The sequence below is a fragment of the Martes martes genome (assembly GCF_963455335.1).
Source record: "Martes martes genome assembly, chromosome: 13".
In the NCBI taxonomy this organism is placed as follows: Eukaryota; Metazoa; Chordata; class Mammalia; order Carnivora; family Mustelidae; genus Martes; species Martes martes.
In genome coordinates, this window is record NC_137901.1 from 76925871 (window position 1) to 76945072 (window position 19202).

The 19202-nt window shown below is 38.4% G+C and overlaps 1 protein-coding gene across 1 annotated transcript in view; it reads left to right on the forward strand.

Annotated features, from left to right (window-relative positions):
* SPPL3 (signal peptide peptidase like 3) overlaps positions 1 to 19202 on the forward strand; it is a 135108-nt gene that overhangs the window by 103426 nt on the left and 12480 nt on the right. Inside the window, exons 3-6 of the mRNA XM_080820903.1 lie at positions 7856 to 7944; positions 14216 to 14335; positions 15071 to 15149; positions 16294 to 16406. Of these exons, the coding sequence (XP_080677029.1) occupies positions 7856 to 7944; positions 14216 to 14335; positions 15071 to 15149; positions 16294 to 16406 (401 nt within the window). The remainder of the gene's footprint in view (positions 1 to 7855; positions 7945 to 14215; positions 14336 to 15070; positions 15150 to 16293; positions 16407 to 19202) is intronic.

Below are 19202 nucleotides of genomic sequence, written 5' to 3' on the forward strand. Positions count from 1 at the left end.
GAACTTGAAAAATGCAATTTAAATTAATACAGGTCTTCTCCAAAGCATCCCCACAGGGAAGAAGTGGTCTTCATATTCCCATGGCTCCAGATAGGTCCTCATGAATTACATCACCAGTTTTAGAGTTTAACTCTCTTAGCTTTTCCATGAGAAACATGGATTAAAGTTTAAAAACCACAGAAATTGAAAACTAGGACCAATGTCTTAGCAGGAGAAATATTTGCAAAACATTGTGTCTAGTTAGTTGTGGAACTAATCAAAGTTGACCAGGTAGAGTTTGTCCCAGGAGCCAGTGGCTGTAGCAGTAACTAGGGCTGACTAAGGTGCGAACAGCTTGTATACTTCCTAATCTCTGTTAAAGTGTCTTCCTCTAATTGCTGGAGAAATAGAAGTCCCTAATACTAGATATGAGAAGATGAATGTTCTAAAATACAGGGCTTTTTTTTTTTTTTTTTTTTTTTTGTAATTATAAACTCCCAGGAAGGACAATGCATCAGAGTCCTGACCGTATTCAGAAGAGGAGTGTTATTATCCGTGTTTTAAAGGGTGTTGCCGTTTGCAACCACGTGGATGGAACCAGAGGGAATTATATGCTAAGCGAAATAAGTCAGTCAGAGAAAGACAATTATCATATAATCTCCAGACACTGGAGGTTTAGGGGAAAGGGGAGAGATTGTTCAAAGGGTACAAACCTTCAGGTATAAGATGAATAAGTTCTGGAGACCTAATGTACATTGTGGTGACTATAGTTAATGTATTTCTGTACTTAAAACTTGCTTAGAGAATAGATTTCAGGTGTCTGACCATGAGAAAAAGAGATAATTATGGGAAGCAGTGGATATGTTAATTAGTTTTATTGTGGTAATCATTTCACAGTGTATACATGTATCAAAACATCATGTTGTATACCCTAACTAGTACAGTTTTTACTAGTCAAAAATAAATTTAAGGGGCGCCTGGGTGGCTCAGTCGTTCCTCTGCCTTCGACTCACGTCATGGTCCCAGGGTCCTGGGATCAAGCCCCATGTCGGGCTCCCTGCTCAGGGGAGCTTGCTTCTCCCTCTCCTACTCTCCCTGCCCGTATTCCCTCTCTAGCTGTCTCTCTCTCTGTCAAAGAAATACATAAGTAAATAAATAAATAGATATAAAATAAATTTAAGAAAAAGGGAAAACATTAAAGACAATTTCTAGGTAATGGTGTAGGGAGAGATATCCCCTTCCTCAAAGAGACAGAGCTGAGAGTCCAGGAAGCGTAAGGCAACCAGAGTTAATAGGACAGAGTATGAAAGACAAAAGTGCTTTAAAGACAGAAAACCCCAGAGATCTGCAGGTGCACCCTTTGAGAAGTCATTGGAGTATTGATCACTGCATGCTTGTGAGGACATTACCTGAAGCTAAGGAAAGAATAATGTGGAAGGAGTAGAAGAAGAGTGCCTACTCCCTCAGCTGGGTTGGAAAACCTTATGATTCATGTGGCATTGGGTAAAGTACCTCAGTTGGTAGAGAGTAATTACCCTAAATTGAGCACTGCCTAATAAATTACAACAGCAACACCTGAATACACACTATGTCTGAGTAACTAACAGCATTCCAGAACAAAGCTCAAGAAAATTTGTGGGAATATAAAAATATCAGATAGTCAGCAGGAATATAAAAATATTGAGACAAAGTAAAACTCATAATGTCTGGCATACAAGCAGAAGTGACCAGGCAGCAAAGAAGAAGGAAAACATGACCAGTGATGAATCTTCAGTCAAAACCAACCCAAAACTGACACATATGTTGGAATTACCAAAGAAGTACATTAAACTCATATTATAAATTACATTCCGTCTGTACAAAAAGATAGATACATGGATAAATAAAATAATAGCCAAAGTCAAGCCTCTGGAAGTGAAAAACAGCAACATCTGAGATTAAAAAAAAATACGCTGACGGGACGCCTGGGTGGCTCAGGTGGTTAAACAGCTGCCTTCAGTTCGGGTCATGATCCCAGCGTCCTGGGATCGAGTCCCACATCGGGCTCCTTGCTCAGCGGGGAGCCTGCTTCTCCCTCAGCCTCTGTCTGCCTGTGTTCTGCGTTCTCTCTCTCTCTGACAAATAAATAAAATCTTTAAAAAAAAAAAAAAAAAATACGCTGAATGGGAACTCAGTGGCAGCCACTGCTCAGACCAGACACTGCTTGCTCATGCACCTCACTCTGTTTCCTCTGTAACCATGTCTCACAAACTTGATATGGCTGAGATTGGGAAATTCATTAAGTCAAAATTGAAGAAGATAGAAATGTAAGAGAAAAATTACCTACCCTCAAAAGAAACAACAGAAGGAGCAAGCAGGAAAATTCTAATAGGGCGCACACTGCCAGTATGCACTGTACTCCACAAGCATTGTGTATTTTACTGCTTCTAGCTGTTTATAAGATGCAAAGAGTTTGGATCAAGTTAATGACTGCTGCCCCTTTTCACATCAAAGAATCGAAGACTATGGACAACAAAGGTCACATACTTCTCTCATCTGCCTGTCTTGCTGGCAGGAAAGGAAAACTTGCATGCTGCTCAAAGAAGCTGGGTGGGACAAGTGAAATGTAGAGGAAAATCAAGCTGTTCTAGGTGTCTCACAGGTTGCAAAATGCTGTTTAATCATAGTGGGGTTTTTTTGTTCAAATGATTCTAACTATTGGACTGCACAAATTTTTAAATATGTAAATAAAAAGTTTTAAAACCTGAACAAAATACACTGGGAGGGATTAAGAGCAATTAGACATTACAGAAGAAAGGATTAGGAACTTGAAGGCACAGTGACAGAAAATATCCAAAACAAAATACAGAAAAGAGGGAAAAAATGTTCTTAATGGAAAGAGTGTCTTTGACCTATGGACATCAAAGAACAACCCCCAGGGGGCAGTCAGAATCTCTGCAAGAGAGAAGAAAGGGAAAGAGAAAACTCCTTGAAGAATTAATGGCCAAAATTTTTCCAAACTTAAAGAAAACTGTTACCCACAGATCTAAGAAACTTAAACTCATAGCACACAAAAACATGAAGAAAACTACTCCAGGGCATAGCGTAATCAAGTCACTCAAAAGCAGTCATAAAAGAGAAAATCTAAAAAGGAACCCGGAGTGAGTGGGGGTGGGCAGAAGAACATGTTACATAGAGAGGAACAAAGTTAATAAACACCAGATTTCTCACTGAAAATAATGTAAGTGAGAAGACAGTGGAACAACAGCTTTAAAGCACAGAAAGGAAAAACCACCAACATAAAATTCTGTGTTGACAAATTCTGTTGGCAAAAAATCTTTCAAAAATGAAGGCAAAATACAGAAGTTTCCAGATAACACAAAACCACTTTGCCCTATAAGAAATGTGAAGGGAAGTACTTCAAGCAGATTAAAAATGGTACTGCTGGAGATCTGGATCTACACAAAGGAATAAAGATCACCAGAAATGGTAACAATATTGATAAGTATAAAAGGACTATTTTCTTATTATTTAAAGTTTTTTAGAATATAATTATGTAAACAAAACTAACAGTGTGTTGTACAGTTTATAGCATAACATGTAAAAGTAAAATGCATGGAAATAGTACAAAGGTTCAGGGTAACAAATGTAAACTTGTCAGGTTTTTATGCTACACATGAAGTACCATAATATAACTTGAAGGTACTGTATTGCTTAAAGATGTTTTAATATAAATGCTCAGTGACCACTAAAATAATAAGTTACAGATAATAAGACAACAAAAGAGATAAAAAGAGAATCATTTAAATACTGTTAATCCTGGGGTACCTGTGTAGCTCAGTTGGTTAAGTGGTTGACTCTTGATTTTGGCTCAGGTCATGATCTAAGGGTCTTGGGATTGAGCCCCACATCCAGCTCCATGCTCAGCAGGGAGTCTGCTTAAGGATTTCTCTCCTTCTCTTTCTCTCTCTCTCTCTCTCTCTCTCTCTCTCTCTCTCTCTCTCGTAAATAAATAAACCTTTTTTTCCTTTAAACTGTTTATCCAAAAGAAGTCAGGTAAAGGGGAACAACAAAGGTAGGACAGATAGCAACATGATAGTCTCAAAACTAATCACAACAATAATCTTGTTAAATGAAATTGGCCTAAATACTGCAATCAAAAGGTAGTAATTGTCAGATTGAATTAAAAAGTAAGCTCCAATTACATGCAGCTTACAAGAAGTACATTATAGCTATGAAGTTAGAACAAGATTTAAAGTAAAAAGTTGAGAAAAGACATACCTTATATTCATCAAAAGAAAGCTGGAGTTAACTGTAAATATCAGGCAAAGCAGCTTTCAGAGCAAGAAATGTTACTACAGACAAGGTTAATTCATAATGATAAGGGATCAGTTAATCAACAAATCATAATAATCCTCAATGTTTATGCCTCACATAAAAGATCTTCAAAATACATCAAGCAAAAACTGATAGACTTCAAGAAGAAATAAAACATTCACAAATATAGCTGAAGATTTCAGTACCTCTCTCTTAGTACTTGATAAATTGTCAGAAAATCAGTGGCTTGAATGATACTCTCAACCAGCTTAACCTGATATTCATAGAACACTCCCAACTGACAGGAGAATATGCATTCTTCTAAAGTGCATATGGAACATTTACCAAGATAGAACATATTTTGGGACATAAAAGAAGTCTCAGTAAGTGGATACAAGGCATAAAATGTATGACCTCTAATCTCTGTTAGTTAGCTGGGGCTGCCATAACAAAATACCACAGACTGGATGGCTTTAAACAACAGCAGTTTATTTTTTCACAGTTCCAGAGGCTGTAAATCCAAGGTCAGGGTGCCAGCATGGTTGGGTTTTGGTGAGCACTCTTTGTGGCCTGCAGCCACCTTCTCCATGAGTGCTCACATGGTTTTTCCCTGGTGTATGCACACTGAGGGGAGAGAGAGCAAAGCTCTCTGGTATCTCTTCTTAAGAGGATACGAATTCCATCATGAGGGCTCTGCCCTCATGACTTCAGCAGAATTACATCCCAGAGATCCAGTCACCAAATATCATCATACTAGGAGTTAGGGCTTTAACAAATGAACTTTTGCGGGGGTGGGGGTAGGGGACGGGGACACAAACATTCAGTCCCTAACAGCTTACAGTTGAATCAAATTAGGAATCAATAACAGAAAGAGGTCTAAAAAATTCCCAGATATTTGGAAACAAAAATAACACTTCCATGCATCAAAAAAGAAGTAAGGAAAATACATTGAATTAAAAGAAAGTGAAAACACACTAAATTTATGGGTTGCTGCAAAAGCAGTACTTAGGGAGGAATTATACCTCTAAATGCCTAGGTTAGAATAGAAGAAAAAGGTATCAGTGATCTAAACTTTAACCTTAATAAACTAGGCAAGAAGAGAGCAAATTAAACCCAACTTAGCAATAGGCAAAAGGTAAGAATAAAGATCAAAGCCAAAATAAGTGAAATATTTTCTCTAGGGGTAGAGAAAAATCCGTGAAACCACAAGCTGATTTTTAAAGACCAGTAAAAGTGGTAACTTCTGGCCAGACTAATCAGGAAGAAGAGAAGCCATAAAACCAGTATCAGGAATGATAGAGGTGGTATTACTAGAGCCTCTGGTATTAAAACAATAATAAGGGACCACTGTCAACAACTTTATGCCAATAAATTTGATGACTTAGATGAAATGGACCAATTTTTTGAGAGAGATAGTCTGCTAAAGCTCACTCAAGAAGAAATCAATAGGGAACCTGGGTGGCTCAGTGGGTTAAAGCCTCTGCTTTCGGCTCGGGTCGTGATCCCAGGGTCCTGGGATCGAATCCCGCATCGGGCTCTCTGCTCAGCGGGGAGCCTGCTTCTTCCTGCCTCTCTGCCTGCTTGTGATCTCTGTCTGTCAAATAAATAAATAAAATATTTAAAAAAAAAAAAAAAAAAAAAAGAAGAAATCAATAACCTGAATAGCCCTATATTTATTAAAGAAATTGAAAATGTCAGACTGTTTTTCAGAGTGTCTGCACCAATTTAAATTCTTACTAGCAATGTCCTTGCTGACATTTGGTTATTGTCTGATTTTTCTGGTTGTACCATCCTGGTGGGTATGAAGTGCTATCTCATTCTGTTTGAATTTGTATTTCCCTGACATTTAATGATGTGAAAAATCTTTCCGTGCGCTTACTGGCAGTCATTTGCATATCTTCTTCGGAGAAGTATTTATTCAGATCCTTTGCTTATTGTTTAATGGGTTTTTTTTTTATTGTTGAATTGCAGGAGTTCTTAAATGTTCTGAATACAAGGCTCGTATCAGACATATGGTAGCAGGTATCTTCTCCCATCCTGTACGTTGGGACCTTTTTGATTGTGTCCTTTGAAGCATAAGATTTTTATGTTGATTAAGTCCATTTTATCAGTTTTTGGCTGGGTCTTTGGCATCATGTGTAAGAATCCACTGACAGGGCACCTGGGTGTCTCAGTGGGTTAAAGCCTCTGCCTTCAGCTCGGGTCATGATCCCAGGGTGCTGGGATCGAGCCCCGCACCAGGCTCTCTGCTCAGCAGGGAGCCTGCTTCCCCTCTCTCTCTGCCTGCCTCTCCGCCTCCTTGTGATCTCTGTCAAATAAATAAAATCTTAAAAAAAAAAAAATCCACTGACAAATCCAAGATCATGAAGATTTATCCCTATGTTTCATCTAAGAATTTTATGGTTACAGCTTCCATATTATTTAAATTAGTTTTGCCCTCCCACATATTAAGTGCTCATGTGGCTGATGTCTCCCCAGTGCAGATAAAGAATGTTTCCATCATTGCAGAAAGTTTTTTAAGATTTTATTTATTTGAGAGAGAACAAGTGAGAAAGAGAGAGCATGAGCAGGTGAGAGGGGCAGAGGGAGAAATAGACTCCCCACCAAGCAGGGAGCCCGATGTGGGGCTCAGTCCCAGGACCCTGGGATCATAACCTGAGCTGAAAACAGCCGCTCAACTCACTGAGCCACCCAGGCACCCCTGCAGGAAGTTCTTTAGGACACAAACACTTTAACATTGATGAAGATGAGCTAAGGACTTGAACAGTTAGTCAACCAAAAAATAAATGAGTGAACTCATGTACACAAAACTGTTTAGTAGTTAAAGAATGCAAAATTAGAGATTGCATTGTTAGTTCCCGAGGTGGACAATGACTACTTCCTTCAGGTCTTGACTTAGAAATCACATCAGTGAGGCCTTCCCAACCCACCCTATTTAAAATTTCAAACTTACTCTTTTCAGTTCCTGCATTTTCTCATTAGCTGTTACCATATATACATTGAACTTATTTTCTTGTTTATTGTCACCCCGCCCACTTTGAATGTACAATCCACGAAAGCCTGTTTTATGCACTATTTATTGTCCCTCCATTTCGTAGAACAGTCCTGTATATAGAAACTCAAATACATGTTGTTAAATGAAAGCTGACAAGGTGTAGAGAAAAAAATGTTCTCATATACTGCTATCAGAGAGTAAATTTGGTACAACCTTGTTGGAAGTAGTTGTGTAGTATGTTAAAGTCTCAAAATTGTGCTTGCCCTTTGACCTAACTTTTCTCTTTCTAGGTATTTATCTATCATAAGGAAATAATTAAGGATGTGCACAGAGATATGGCTGGAAGATTTGGCCACAATGGAATGCTTTTATCTGCAGTCTGAACTCTTGAACTGACATACCAGAAGGAATGTAGATTGTTTTCAAAATGTGATGACAAGAACTGTTTTTGCAGAGTTGTTCAAAAGAGCCTTTCCTATCTTTCATAATGCCTTAGCATATTAAAATATTGTCTCATTACTGACTTTTGGACCTACTTTCTTTCTTAAGCAAAATTAAAACTTGTCTATGTAATTTTTTCCACAGGTCCCTTAATATGGACTTTGAAAATCAAGATAAAGAGAAAGACAATAGCAGTTCTTCTGGGTCTTTCAATGGCAACAGCACCAATAATAGTAAGGCATTTTATGTCAATTAACTTTAATACATACAGTGGTCTTAATTAGATTCTTTCTATAACCCCAGTTAATTTACCGGGTTTAAGGATTTATGTTTAATTATAATAAAATCTAATCTGTATTGGTATAATTTGTAAAAATTCCTATGTTCTGAATCTAAACCAATGATTTCTCATTACTGCTTTTAACTCATGCCTAAAAGCTTGCTGCTGAGATTATTTTCTTAAAAACAAGTAGGATAGTAAAGATTTTGTAAGAATGTTGAGTTATGAGAAATAGAAGTGTGCTAGATAGCAAATGTTTGGCAGCATTGTTTATAATGGCCAAAAAGTAGAAATATGACTCAGAAATGAATAAACTCGTTGATGGATAAACAAAATGTGGCCTATCCATACAATGGAATACTATTCAGCATTAAAGAGAATGAAGTACTGACAGAAGTACTGATACTGATACATGATATGAACCTCAAAACATTATGTTAAGAAGTCAGGAAAGAGTATATATTGTGTAAGTCCACTTAACATGAAATTTCCAAAAAGGCAAATATGGAGAAACTGAAAGTACATTTGTAGTTGCCTGGCAAGTATTGGACACTAAAGATGGGTGAATTTTGCCGTATGTAAATTGTGCCTCAGTAGAGTTATAGAAAATTGGTGTTGCCTGTTATAAGGGGAATTTAATTATAAATAAGGAGACTTGATTTGATCATCAAGAGCTTGATATTGGGTTCCTACCGTGCAGTTTATTAGATATATATTTTTTAGATATTCTGTTAGATATTTTGAAAGCTGCCAAAGCACAAGAGCTGGTACCCAAGCTGTCACTAGGCACTGTGGCCAAAACACTTTGTGAGGCGTTAATAAAGTGCTAAGACAGAGATAGTAAATACCACTTCCTTCCCTAGAACAGGAACATTCTCTCACAGACCCTTACCGTAGCCTCAGAGTATTTCTAACAAGCATCTGCTATCAGTAGATCAGAGTAAGCCCTAGAGATGAACTCATTTGACATCCATGTACAGAGAGAGCAAAGAGAAAGGCAAGTCAGGGTAAGCCACATGGGTCAATTTAATAAGGGACTCCCATGCCAGAGAAGGTGAGTTTGATCTGAAATTTGAAACCGTGAACTTGGATTGCTGGAGAAGTCATTCTGGATGGGAAGAGCATATGATTAACAGGCACAGAGGAGAGAATGAGCGTGACTTACAGAACAGCCTCAAGTCACCACCTAACGGGGAGGAAATACTGAGGATCCAGGATAAAGGTAGAATACTGATGGAGAATTTTAGAACTTAAATGGAAAAGAGATCACTCATTTTCTCTAGTTACTGCCCCGCCCACCAAATTATACTTGCCTAGTTTTTACCCAGTTAAATGTGTTCGTTGTACCCAGGAATGTAAAGTGGGCATTGCAAATACAGTAAGTAGAATTATTTAAATATAATGAGTCTATTCTTAAACTTATGACACAGATTCTTGTATGAGGTAAAATACCCTATCAGTAACTTACAGGGAAACCAGCTAAAACCCAGATCAATACCTGATTTTCAGGTTAAATGATTACATAGCGTTTATCTTCTGTCAACATTTTAAGCCAAATCACTTTTACAACTGAAACTCCTTTGCAAGTCCTGTGTTATGTAGCATATATGCATATGATATATTTAAACCAGACTATAAATCCATTGTACATTGAATCACAGAAACCTAAGAGAAATGGACACTGTGTGTCTAAGTACTATTTTATCCTCAAATAATTGATTAGGTCAGTCCATACAGTAGAAGGAAGTTACCTAGTGACATGAGTTTTCATTTCTTACCGCTGATGTCTAAAGAGTAGTAAATGTTTGTTTAAGTGGTCGTTTTCTTAAATCTACCTCCTGTGTTGTGCTAAATGATCCTCACAAATGTATTTCCTCAGTGCCTCATCTGGGCCATGGATACCAGAAGAGATAGATCAGGAGAGAATGCCGTCCTCTTCCACAAAATCAGGAAAAACACAATGAAAGAAATGGCTGTTGCAGCAGGGAAGGCCAGTCTTTGATCATGGGGCATGACACCATTCCAGATTGAAGGGACAGCATGGAACATGGGGTACATTTATCAAAATCAAAGAAATAATAACAGCCAAGAGGATGAACAGAGAAACACAAGAAATTGTGTGGGTGCTGAAGAGATGGAAGTCCTGAATGATAATCAGTGTAGAAGAATTACAGCGTTGTTCTCAGGAAAGGAAGGTGTGAGTTTAGTGTCCAGATTTTGGCAAGAGTCTTGATTGAAGGAGAAAGTGTAAATAGGTAGAAGTTATTGTTAAAGGTTGCAATATTAAAAAAGAAAAAAAAAAGTTGCCGTTGTCTAATCCCAAAATAAATAAGAATCGAGGAATTTGTGAAAAAGACAACAAAAATGAGTGACATATGGTTTCCTAGACAGCATGGATGCTGATAACAGTGTTGAGCAAAAGGAAGCCAGACACACAAAAACACATGCTACGTATCAGTGTATGTAATCAGCTCAAAAAATAAGCAAAATAAATACTAGTATTTTAGAATGTGCAGTTGAGTAGAAAACATATAAAATAGAGCGAAGAAGAAAGTGTCATAAAGGCCAAGGTAGTAGTTCCTTTTGGGGAAAAGAATGGGGACTTAGGAGGGGCACAGGAAAGACTTCTGGGCTTGGCAGGGTTGTTCCCTGACCTGGGTGGTATTTGCTGATTGATTGAACTCTACATCTTTACTTTATGTACTTTGTTTTATGACTGTTGTGTTTTTGTGTTTGTTTTAAGATTTTTATGTATTTATTTGACAGAGACCAGCAGCGAGAGAGGGAACACAAATAGGAGGAGTGGGAGAGGGAGGAGAAGCAGGCTTCCCACTGAGCAGGGATGGCGGGGCTTGATCCCAGGACCCTGGGACCATGACCTGAGCGGAACTCAGCCACCCAGTTTCCCCCGTATGCTGTTGTGTTCTACAATAAAAAGGGTTAGAAAGAAAGTGGGGAAGGGGAGTGCCCTCCAGGTTCTGTCTGATTTTCCTGAACCTGGTTCTAAATCCTGTCTCATCCCTATATCTGCAGAGATTTTTCCTTCTGGCACACCAGCCCTTCATTTAATCAGTATTAAGTGAGTTAAAAAAAGGACAGCTCCCACCCTTGCCCCCATTATCTTACGTTTTGAAGTCCTTTACCAGGCTTCCCATGTAGTTTATCTGAACTCTGAAGACTGTACAGCTTTTCGAAGCCCACATGTTACCTACTGTGTAATAGGTGCTCAGTAAATAGTGAAAAGCATGCTTCTTTCACGGAGGTGCAAAATCAGTAACTTTCTTAGTGATTATCAATAATATGCTGGTGTATATTATTGTTCAGTATCTATTTCATGACCATGTATTTAGCCTATAGCCTTTTTTTTTTTTTTTTAAATGACTGCCCTCCATCTCTGTGCCCCAGCAGTTTCTTGCCACTGTCCTAAAATTACTTTATCTCTAGGGTCCGCCTTGAAGAGAAAACTGTGCCTATTTCTTATGTTAATTTTGGCTTTAAAGGTAATGCCAACTGCTTTTGAGTAACTCCTCCTAATTATGACAACTGTGTTCTGCTTTGCTCTGTTTTGTTTTGTTTGGAAGTCACTGAAGTTTGCCTGAAATTTCTGTTAGCTCCATCCCCTTCAGGACCATTATCTCCAGACCTTTTAGGAAGTACAGTATTAAAATTGTGTACATTTTTTTAGGTAGCATATTGTCAGCAACTAAAGGAACTCTATTTGCCCTGTGACATTGCCGTTTGGTAAACTCCCTTGGGCATTCTTCTATAAAACTAATGGAAGCAGTGTCTCATACCTCCTGTTTTAAAATCTGTGCTTTTAAAAAACAAAAATCTGTGCATTCTATCTAATACTCTAGAAAGGCTCTTTGTGTTCAGTTTTGCATTTTTTTTTAAAGATTTTTATTTATTTATTTGACGGACAGAGATCACAAGTAGGCAGAGAGGCAGGCAGAGAGAGAGGAAGGGAAGCAGGCTTCCCGCTGAGCAGAGAGCCCGACGCGCGGGGCTCGATCCCAGGACCCTGGGATCATGACCCGAGCTGGAGGCAGAGGCTTTAACCCACTGAGCCACTCAGGTGCCCCAGTTTTGCATTTTTTTTTTTAAGATTTTATTTTATTTGACAGCGATCACAAGTAGGCAGAGAGGCAGGCAGAGAGAGGGGGGGAAGCAGGCTCCCCACTGAGCAGAGAGCCCGATGCGGGGCTTGATCCCAGGATCCTGAGACTAGGACCCTAGCCAAAGGCAGAGGCTTAACCTACTGAGCCACCCAGGCCCCCCCCCCCAGTTTTGCATTTTAATTGCAGACTGAACTTCTAAAATTTAGGTTGTTTTATAAACAAATACTTACCATATACCTGACTCACTAAAGTCTTTATTCTAGCCAGCCATTTAAGTTTTCTATTCATGTTTTAAACCAATATAATTAATCTGTAGACTATATGATGTTTTGTTTTACAAAAGAGGGGGGTGTGGATGTATATTTTAAAATTTATAATTTTTTTAAGATTTGTTTCTCTTAAGATTTATTTCTCTTCATATAACAGTTACTTATTTGTGAAACTATTATTTTCTGTTGTGAAAGGCACCTAAAATCTGTCGTTTTCTCTAGTAGTTCTTTGACATAGTATAGAGCACTCAGACCAGCTAGGTGAAATTCAGTTAGAAATTTCATGGAGTTGTGTCTCATAAATGTCCATAAGACACTTCACTTTAAGGTACCAGCCCTACCCCCACCCACCCCCCACCAACTCCCATATACACACACAGATGATCCAGGCCAAGTGAAGGAGTTTGACTGCAGTTCTGGTCAGCCATCTTAAGAGCATCTCTGTCTTGACACATAGATCACTCCTCCTCATTGAAATGCCCTATTCCTACGTGAATTGACTCCTCCACCTAGCCATTAAGAAGCAATTTTGTTTTGTAGAAATATTTAATTTTATTTAACTTTAAATAATTTAATATTTATTTTATTTAACTAAAATACCTAAATAGCCTTCTTGGGACAGATAAATTTAAATACCAAAGAGCAGTTTTTAAGCATTGGTTGATGATTGCAACCCTTTGTGCATAGTTATGTTCTTCCTGGTCACAATATATCTTATTCATAGCCTTAATTTAATGAAGAGAGACTTCTGATATTTCTTTATAATAGTTTCATGTGATTATTTTTCTTTGATTCCTCTCAAGAACTTTATATCTCTGCAGGGTTAACTTGGAAGTAGATCACACACAAGATTAGTAATTTTTTCTTTTAATTTAGTGGTTATCAGATATAGCCATGTTTCTCTTCTCTACCAAATATTTTTTTAATGCTATTCAACTCTGTATGCAAAGTAAAATTTTCTGGGAGTTTTTAGCTGGGCCTACTAACCCCCAGAGATTTCAGTTTCCTTGATCTGGGGTTGGGCCTGGGCATTGTAATTGTTACAGCTGTCCAGGTATTCTAATGAGTAACCAAGAACTGAAAACCACTGTGCTAAATCCTGTATCCCAAGTAATTGTTTTCTCCCATTTATCCTTAAAATGTTCCCATAAAATTTTTCTGATTTTCGGGTTTTCAGATGTCTTATTCCCTCCACTCCCTGACTCTACTCAAGAGTTGATCCTCAGCAACAGTGGGGAAGAATGAATATAAATAAACCCATAGATGATGATAAATGATTTTAGTCAGTGGATTTAAACCATTCTCTTTTACCAGACCTGCACATGAGACTACAAATGTACTCAAATTGACTAATCTGAATTTTTTTTCTAAGATTTTATTTATTTGAAAAAGAGCTCAAGCAAGGGGAACCGCAGGTGGAGGGAGGGAAAGGGAAAAGCAGGCTCCCTGCCAAGCAAGAAGCCTGATGCAGGGGTTTGATACCAGGACCCTGGGGCCATGAGACTTGAGCCAGAGGTAGACACTTAACTGACTGAGACACCCAGGTGCCCCAATTAATACAAATTTTTACTACCTGTTGGTGTTCTTGGTTGTTTGTTTTTGTTTGTTCGGGGGGGTTTTTGGCGCCCTGTCAACCAGATTGTTAGCACCAGGAGGTAGATAATGAAGGCACCATGAGGAGAGCAAGGAGTTCATGATCTCAGTGGGAAGGAAAGAATCAGAGGACCTAGATAAACTGTATCTTATATACTAATCCCTGGAACTGTTAAAGTGTCTGGAGTACATGGGCACAGTGCCTGTTACTTAAGTCATTAATATGTCCCTTTTTCTCTTTCAGGTATCCAAACTATTGACTCTACCCAGGCCCTGTTCCTTCCAATTGGAGCATCTGTCTCTCTCCTAGTAATGTTCTTCTTCTTTGACTCAGTTCAAGTAGTTTTTACAATATGTACAGCAGGTAAATGAGTTTCTTCTCTTTTCTTAAACTTTAACCTAGAAGGAATTTTTTCACGTCTTTTTAATCATCATTCCAAACTTAAGATTTATACACCATGCCATGCAAGTTTTTCTTCTTAAGTCTGTTTTTTCTCCCCATACTTCTCCTTGAACCACTGGATACACATAACATCAGTTTGGGATTGCCAGTACAGCCTGAACAAGAGACCAGGGGGGTTGAAAACATGCAGGCTTTATGGTACCAGAGTAGGACCACTTTGACTGTGGCTCCTTGTCTGGGAGGTTACTAGAAGATCCAGTGTGGCAAAGTGGTCATTGGCAACCCCCACTGATGTTTCTGTCGTAGACAGACACAGTGATAACTAATCAAAGTAATTTGACTGTCAGCCCTCTGATCAGTTTTTAAGCAAAGAGGTGATGTAAGTGTATAAAACATCAGCAAAATGCTGAACATGTCAGATCATCCCCTGGCCCGCTGTTTCTCTTTTCATATTAAGATAGAAGAGAATAAGAAACCCTAGATGTCTCTGCTTCCCCTACTTCAAATCAGGTACTTCTTTCTTCTCAAGACTTTATCTGTATGGTGCTAATGGAAGACATTTTTTATCTCTAGTTAATTGTATCTCCTTGTTGAGAAAAGTTTTCTGGGCAGTCAGTGTTTCCATAAGTCATGCCATTTTTCTTACGGTTGTTGAAAATAAACAACAAAACCTAACCATATATTTTCTTTCTCTAGTTCTTGCAACAATAGCTTTTGCTTTCCTCCTCCTCCCGATGTGCCAGTATTTAACAAGACCCTGTTCACCTCAGAATAAGTAAGGACTTGGGATTTTCCTCTAAATTATGAATTTGTATGTGTTTTTATCTTAGACTTGATAGCATTGTTGGGAGTCTCAATTTCTGGTATTGACCAGAGCACACAAATGCCAGAAGACTGGGAAGGGAGATGTTTGATCTTTAAGACTAGAAGACAGTACTTCCTTTTGTACCTTTCCATAGCAGAGGAAATGTAAACAAATCTTACAAAGTCTGAGTCGTTGAAATATGCTTCCTGCTTAATTACTGAAAGATGAGCAGTTTTATTTTGAAGCAATACTCTCATTCCTTTACTAGGGAGTTAATGGGATGTGAAAATAGTGGTTGACTCAAACATCTTTTGCCTTTCATCTTTGGTGGCCTAAAATATACACTAGCCACTTGGGTTCAAACCCCATGTGCATACCTTTCACTCCTTAACTCCCAAAGCCATTGCTCCATAGAAACAAAATGCTGTGCTAACAGAAACGCTGTATGCACTTAGGAAACCCATCACTTGGGGCAACTGATTTTCCCAGGAATTAGTGATAGCCAAAGAGAGTTATTACACATTTTTATAAATATGTATTCATCATTCATTGCCCAGTGGATTGAAGGTCAGTACTTTTTCATTTTGTTTTCCTCATAAGAACAGAATTTCCCCCTATAATGTATTTAATTCTCCAAAGATTGGTGTTGTCACTTTAAATTTCTAAACACCCATGCTGGTAATTTGGATAAAAAGTACAATCAGATGGGTGCAGAAGTATAAGTAATTCCTTTTTTTTTTTAAGGATTTTATTTGTTTATTTGACAGAGAGATCACAAGTAGGCAGAGAGGCAGGCAGAGAGAGAGGGGGAAGCAGGCTCCCCACTGAGCAGAGAGCCCGATTTGGGGCTCGAACCCAGAACCCTGGGATCATGACCCAGCCGAAGGCAGAGGCTTTAACCCACTGAGCCACCCAGGTGCCCCTAATTAATTCCTCTTTGTTTCTGTAGCTTACTCCAAGGAGGTTTGGGTATTTTCGAATTCCAGGTGTCTGGGTATTGCCTACTGTTCTCATCTGGCCATATGAGCTCTGATCATGAAGGACCAAGGTAGAGTTTGGTTATTGAAATATAATATATTGCCTATTAGTCCAATAAAAGGTGTGTGTTTTCCAGGATTTCCTTTGGTTGCTGTGGGCGTTTCACTGCTGCTGAACTACTATCATTCTCTCTGTCTGTCATGCTCGTCCTTATCTGGGTTCTCACTGGCCATTGGCTTCTTATGGATGGTGAGTAACATGTGAAAAGTTGAAGTTTTAATGTAGTTTATACGGTTATATTTGTCCTCCCTTCCTCTGCTTACTGTGTTTAGTAATATTTCCTCCGAGTACTGTGAACATTAGGTGTCCTTAGGCGGTGCTACCCATTGTTGAGTTTTTTTACCCACATTCTTTTTTTTTTTTAAAGATTTTATTTATTTATTTGGCAGACAGAGATCAAAAGTAGGCGAGGAGGCAGGCAGAGAGAGAGGGGGAAGCAGGCTCCCTGCGGAGCAGAGAGCCCAATGCAGGGCTCGATCCCAGGACTCGGATCATGACCTGAGCCGAAGGCAGAGGTTTTAACCCACTGAGCCACCCAGGCGCCCCCTTTTTACCCACATTCTTAAGATATTTTTGAATAACAGCTTTTTGAGGTATAATGTCCAAGTGTATAAATGTACAATTCATTGGTTTTTAGTATATTCAGAGAGTTGTGCAACCATCACTCCAGTCAATATTGGAACATTTTCATCACCCACTCCCCAAACCCCATACCCAGCAGTCACTCCCATTCACCCACCCAAGCCCCAGGCATCCACTAATCTGCTTCTCTCTCTATGGATCTGCCTCTTCTGAACATTGCACATAAATAAAATTATACATTATATGACCTGTGTGTCTGCCTTCTTTCACTTAGCATGATTTTTTCCAGATTCATTCATGCTATAATCTGAACCCGTACTTCATTTCTTTCTCTGGCCAATACTACTCAATTGCATAGCTATGCCAGTTTTATTTATCCATTCATCAGTTGTTTCCACTTTTTTGCTTTTATGAATAATGCTGCTGTGAACATTCATATTTTCATTTTTGTGGAGACTCTGTTACATAAATGGAGTAATACTGTAATATATATAAATACATATGTGGAATATATGTTATATATGTGTTATATACCATAGACTTTTTATGTAATGATATAAATACATGTCTGTATCATTACATAAAGGTAGCATATCCTTCTTAATAATTCCAGAGTATTCCGTTGTATGTTACTTCACTATTGCTGGACCCTTAGATTACTCTTAATCATCTCTTATAAACAAGCTGAGATAAACATTGTTCTACCTCTGGATATACATGTCAGATTACTGAAAACAGTTATTTCTGTGGATGAGTTCCTAGATATGAAATTCCTAGATGAGAGGATTTTGTATTAAAATTTTTTTTCTCAGGCGCCTGGGTGGCTCATTGGGTTTAGCCTCTGCCTTCGGCTCAGGTCATGATCTCAGGGTCCTGGGATCAAGTCTCGCGTTGGGCTCTCTGCTTGGCAGGGAGCCTGCTTCCTCCTCTCTCTCTCTGCCTGCCTCTCTGCCTACTTGTGATCTCGCTCTGTTATTTGACAGATAAATAAAATCTTTTAAAATCTTTCTCTATTACTGTACTGCCTTTCAGAAAAGCGGTAGCAGTTTACACTCCTACCTGTAGCGCATGAGACTCCCTCTTTGTTGGTGATGATTAGGGTGAACTAAGAATGTCATGAGGAGCTAACATTTGTTGAGTGCTGTGCATTGGCTACTTCCCTGGATGTTTACATGGAGTATCTCATTTAATCCTGAAAAGTCTTTGAAGTAGATACTTCTGTTCCCACTTGACAGAAGAGGAAACAGGTTCAGAGAAGTCCCTTATCCAGTCACAGAACTCTCGTGTATATTTCATACTTCTCATCAGAATATCTTGAAGGGACATTTCCAGAAATCCCCCTTTATTCTTTTCTCTCCCTTAAGACATTTTAAAACTTTTCTCAAAGACCACGTAAGCATTTCCACCTCCTTTTTCATTCAGTCCTTACTTTCACAGGTCACTTTCTTGATCTCAAGAAGCTTTATCTAACTGCTTGCCCCACAAGGTCTGTTCACTTTTTCCTTTCTTCTGGTGTTTCAGAAGAGAAGGAAGTTAAAATACGAAAGACAGTTTTATATAATTTGTAATACTATCTAAGGAATATTTAAGGGAGGATTTTGAAAATCAGAGATGATGAGTACAGATCACACTTATTCCTATTATCCATTTCAAGCAAACACAAGACTAATCAAGACTTTAGAAACAGGGCTCTTTGGAGGCCCCTGTCCACCAAGACTGTGTCCTCACAGCTCTGAGAATGGCTCAGCTATTGTAGACTCATTGTCATCTAAGCACAGAGCCACCCAGCGTGGTGCTCCCTATCCACGTGAGGAGTAGCAAACATTTGTGTCACAATGTTCTGCTCATGGTCAAATCAGATAGAATTTGACAAAAAGGATTTTAAACTGCATGTGTGTGTAAGTGTGCAATCTAAACCTTGATAAGGAAGTAATTTTAAATCTTGAGGAAAACTAAAAACTTATACTTTTGTTTCAAGGGATTTTTTTCCCCTCATAATTTACTTGGACTAGTTTAGGGATTTGAAATTTATGTGTGCGAAGTTAACTGGCAAAACAATATTATGAGGGAACAGGCTATCAATTGGTTTGAGAGCTCTGTAAAGCTATATTAAAATGGCACATTATTTTAACTCAAGGTGGTAATTATGGAGAAAGGATTTTTCAAATTGTAAACCATACAAATACCTGATACGCTTCTTCAGAAAGTATTTTTTAAAATAATAAGAATTATGGTGATGGAGAACAGGTGAGTGGTTGCCAGTGGTTATATAATATTTATAATTTTATAAATATATAATTTGTATATTGTCATAGTTCCTTGTTCCAGCAGTTGTCACTGTTCCATTGTTCCTTGCTTTTTTGAGTGCCTACCACATACCAACCTGTTGAAACTCAAAAGTAG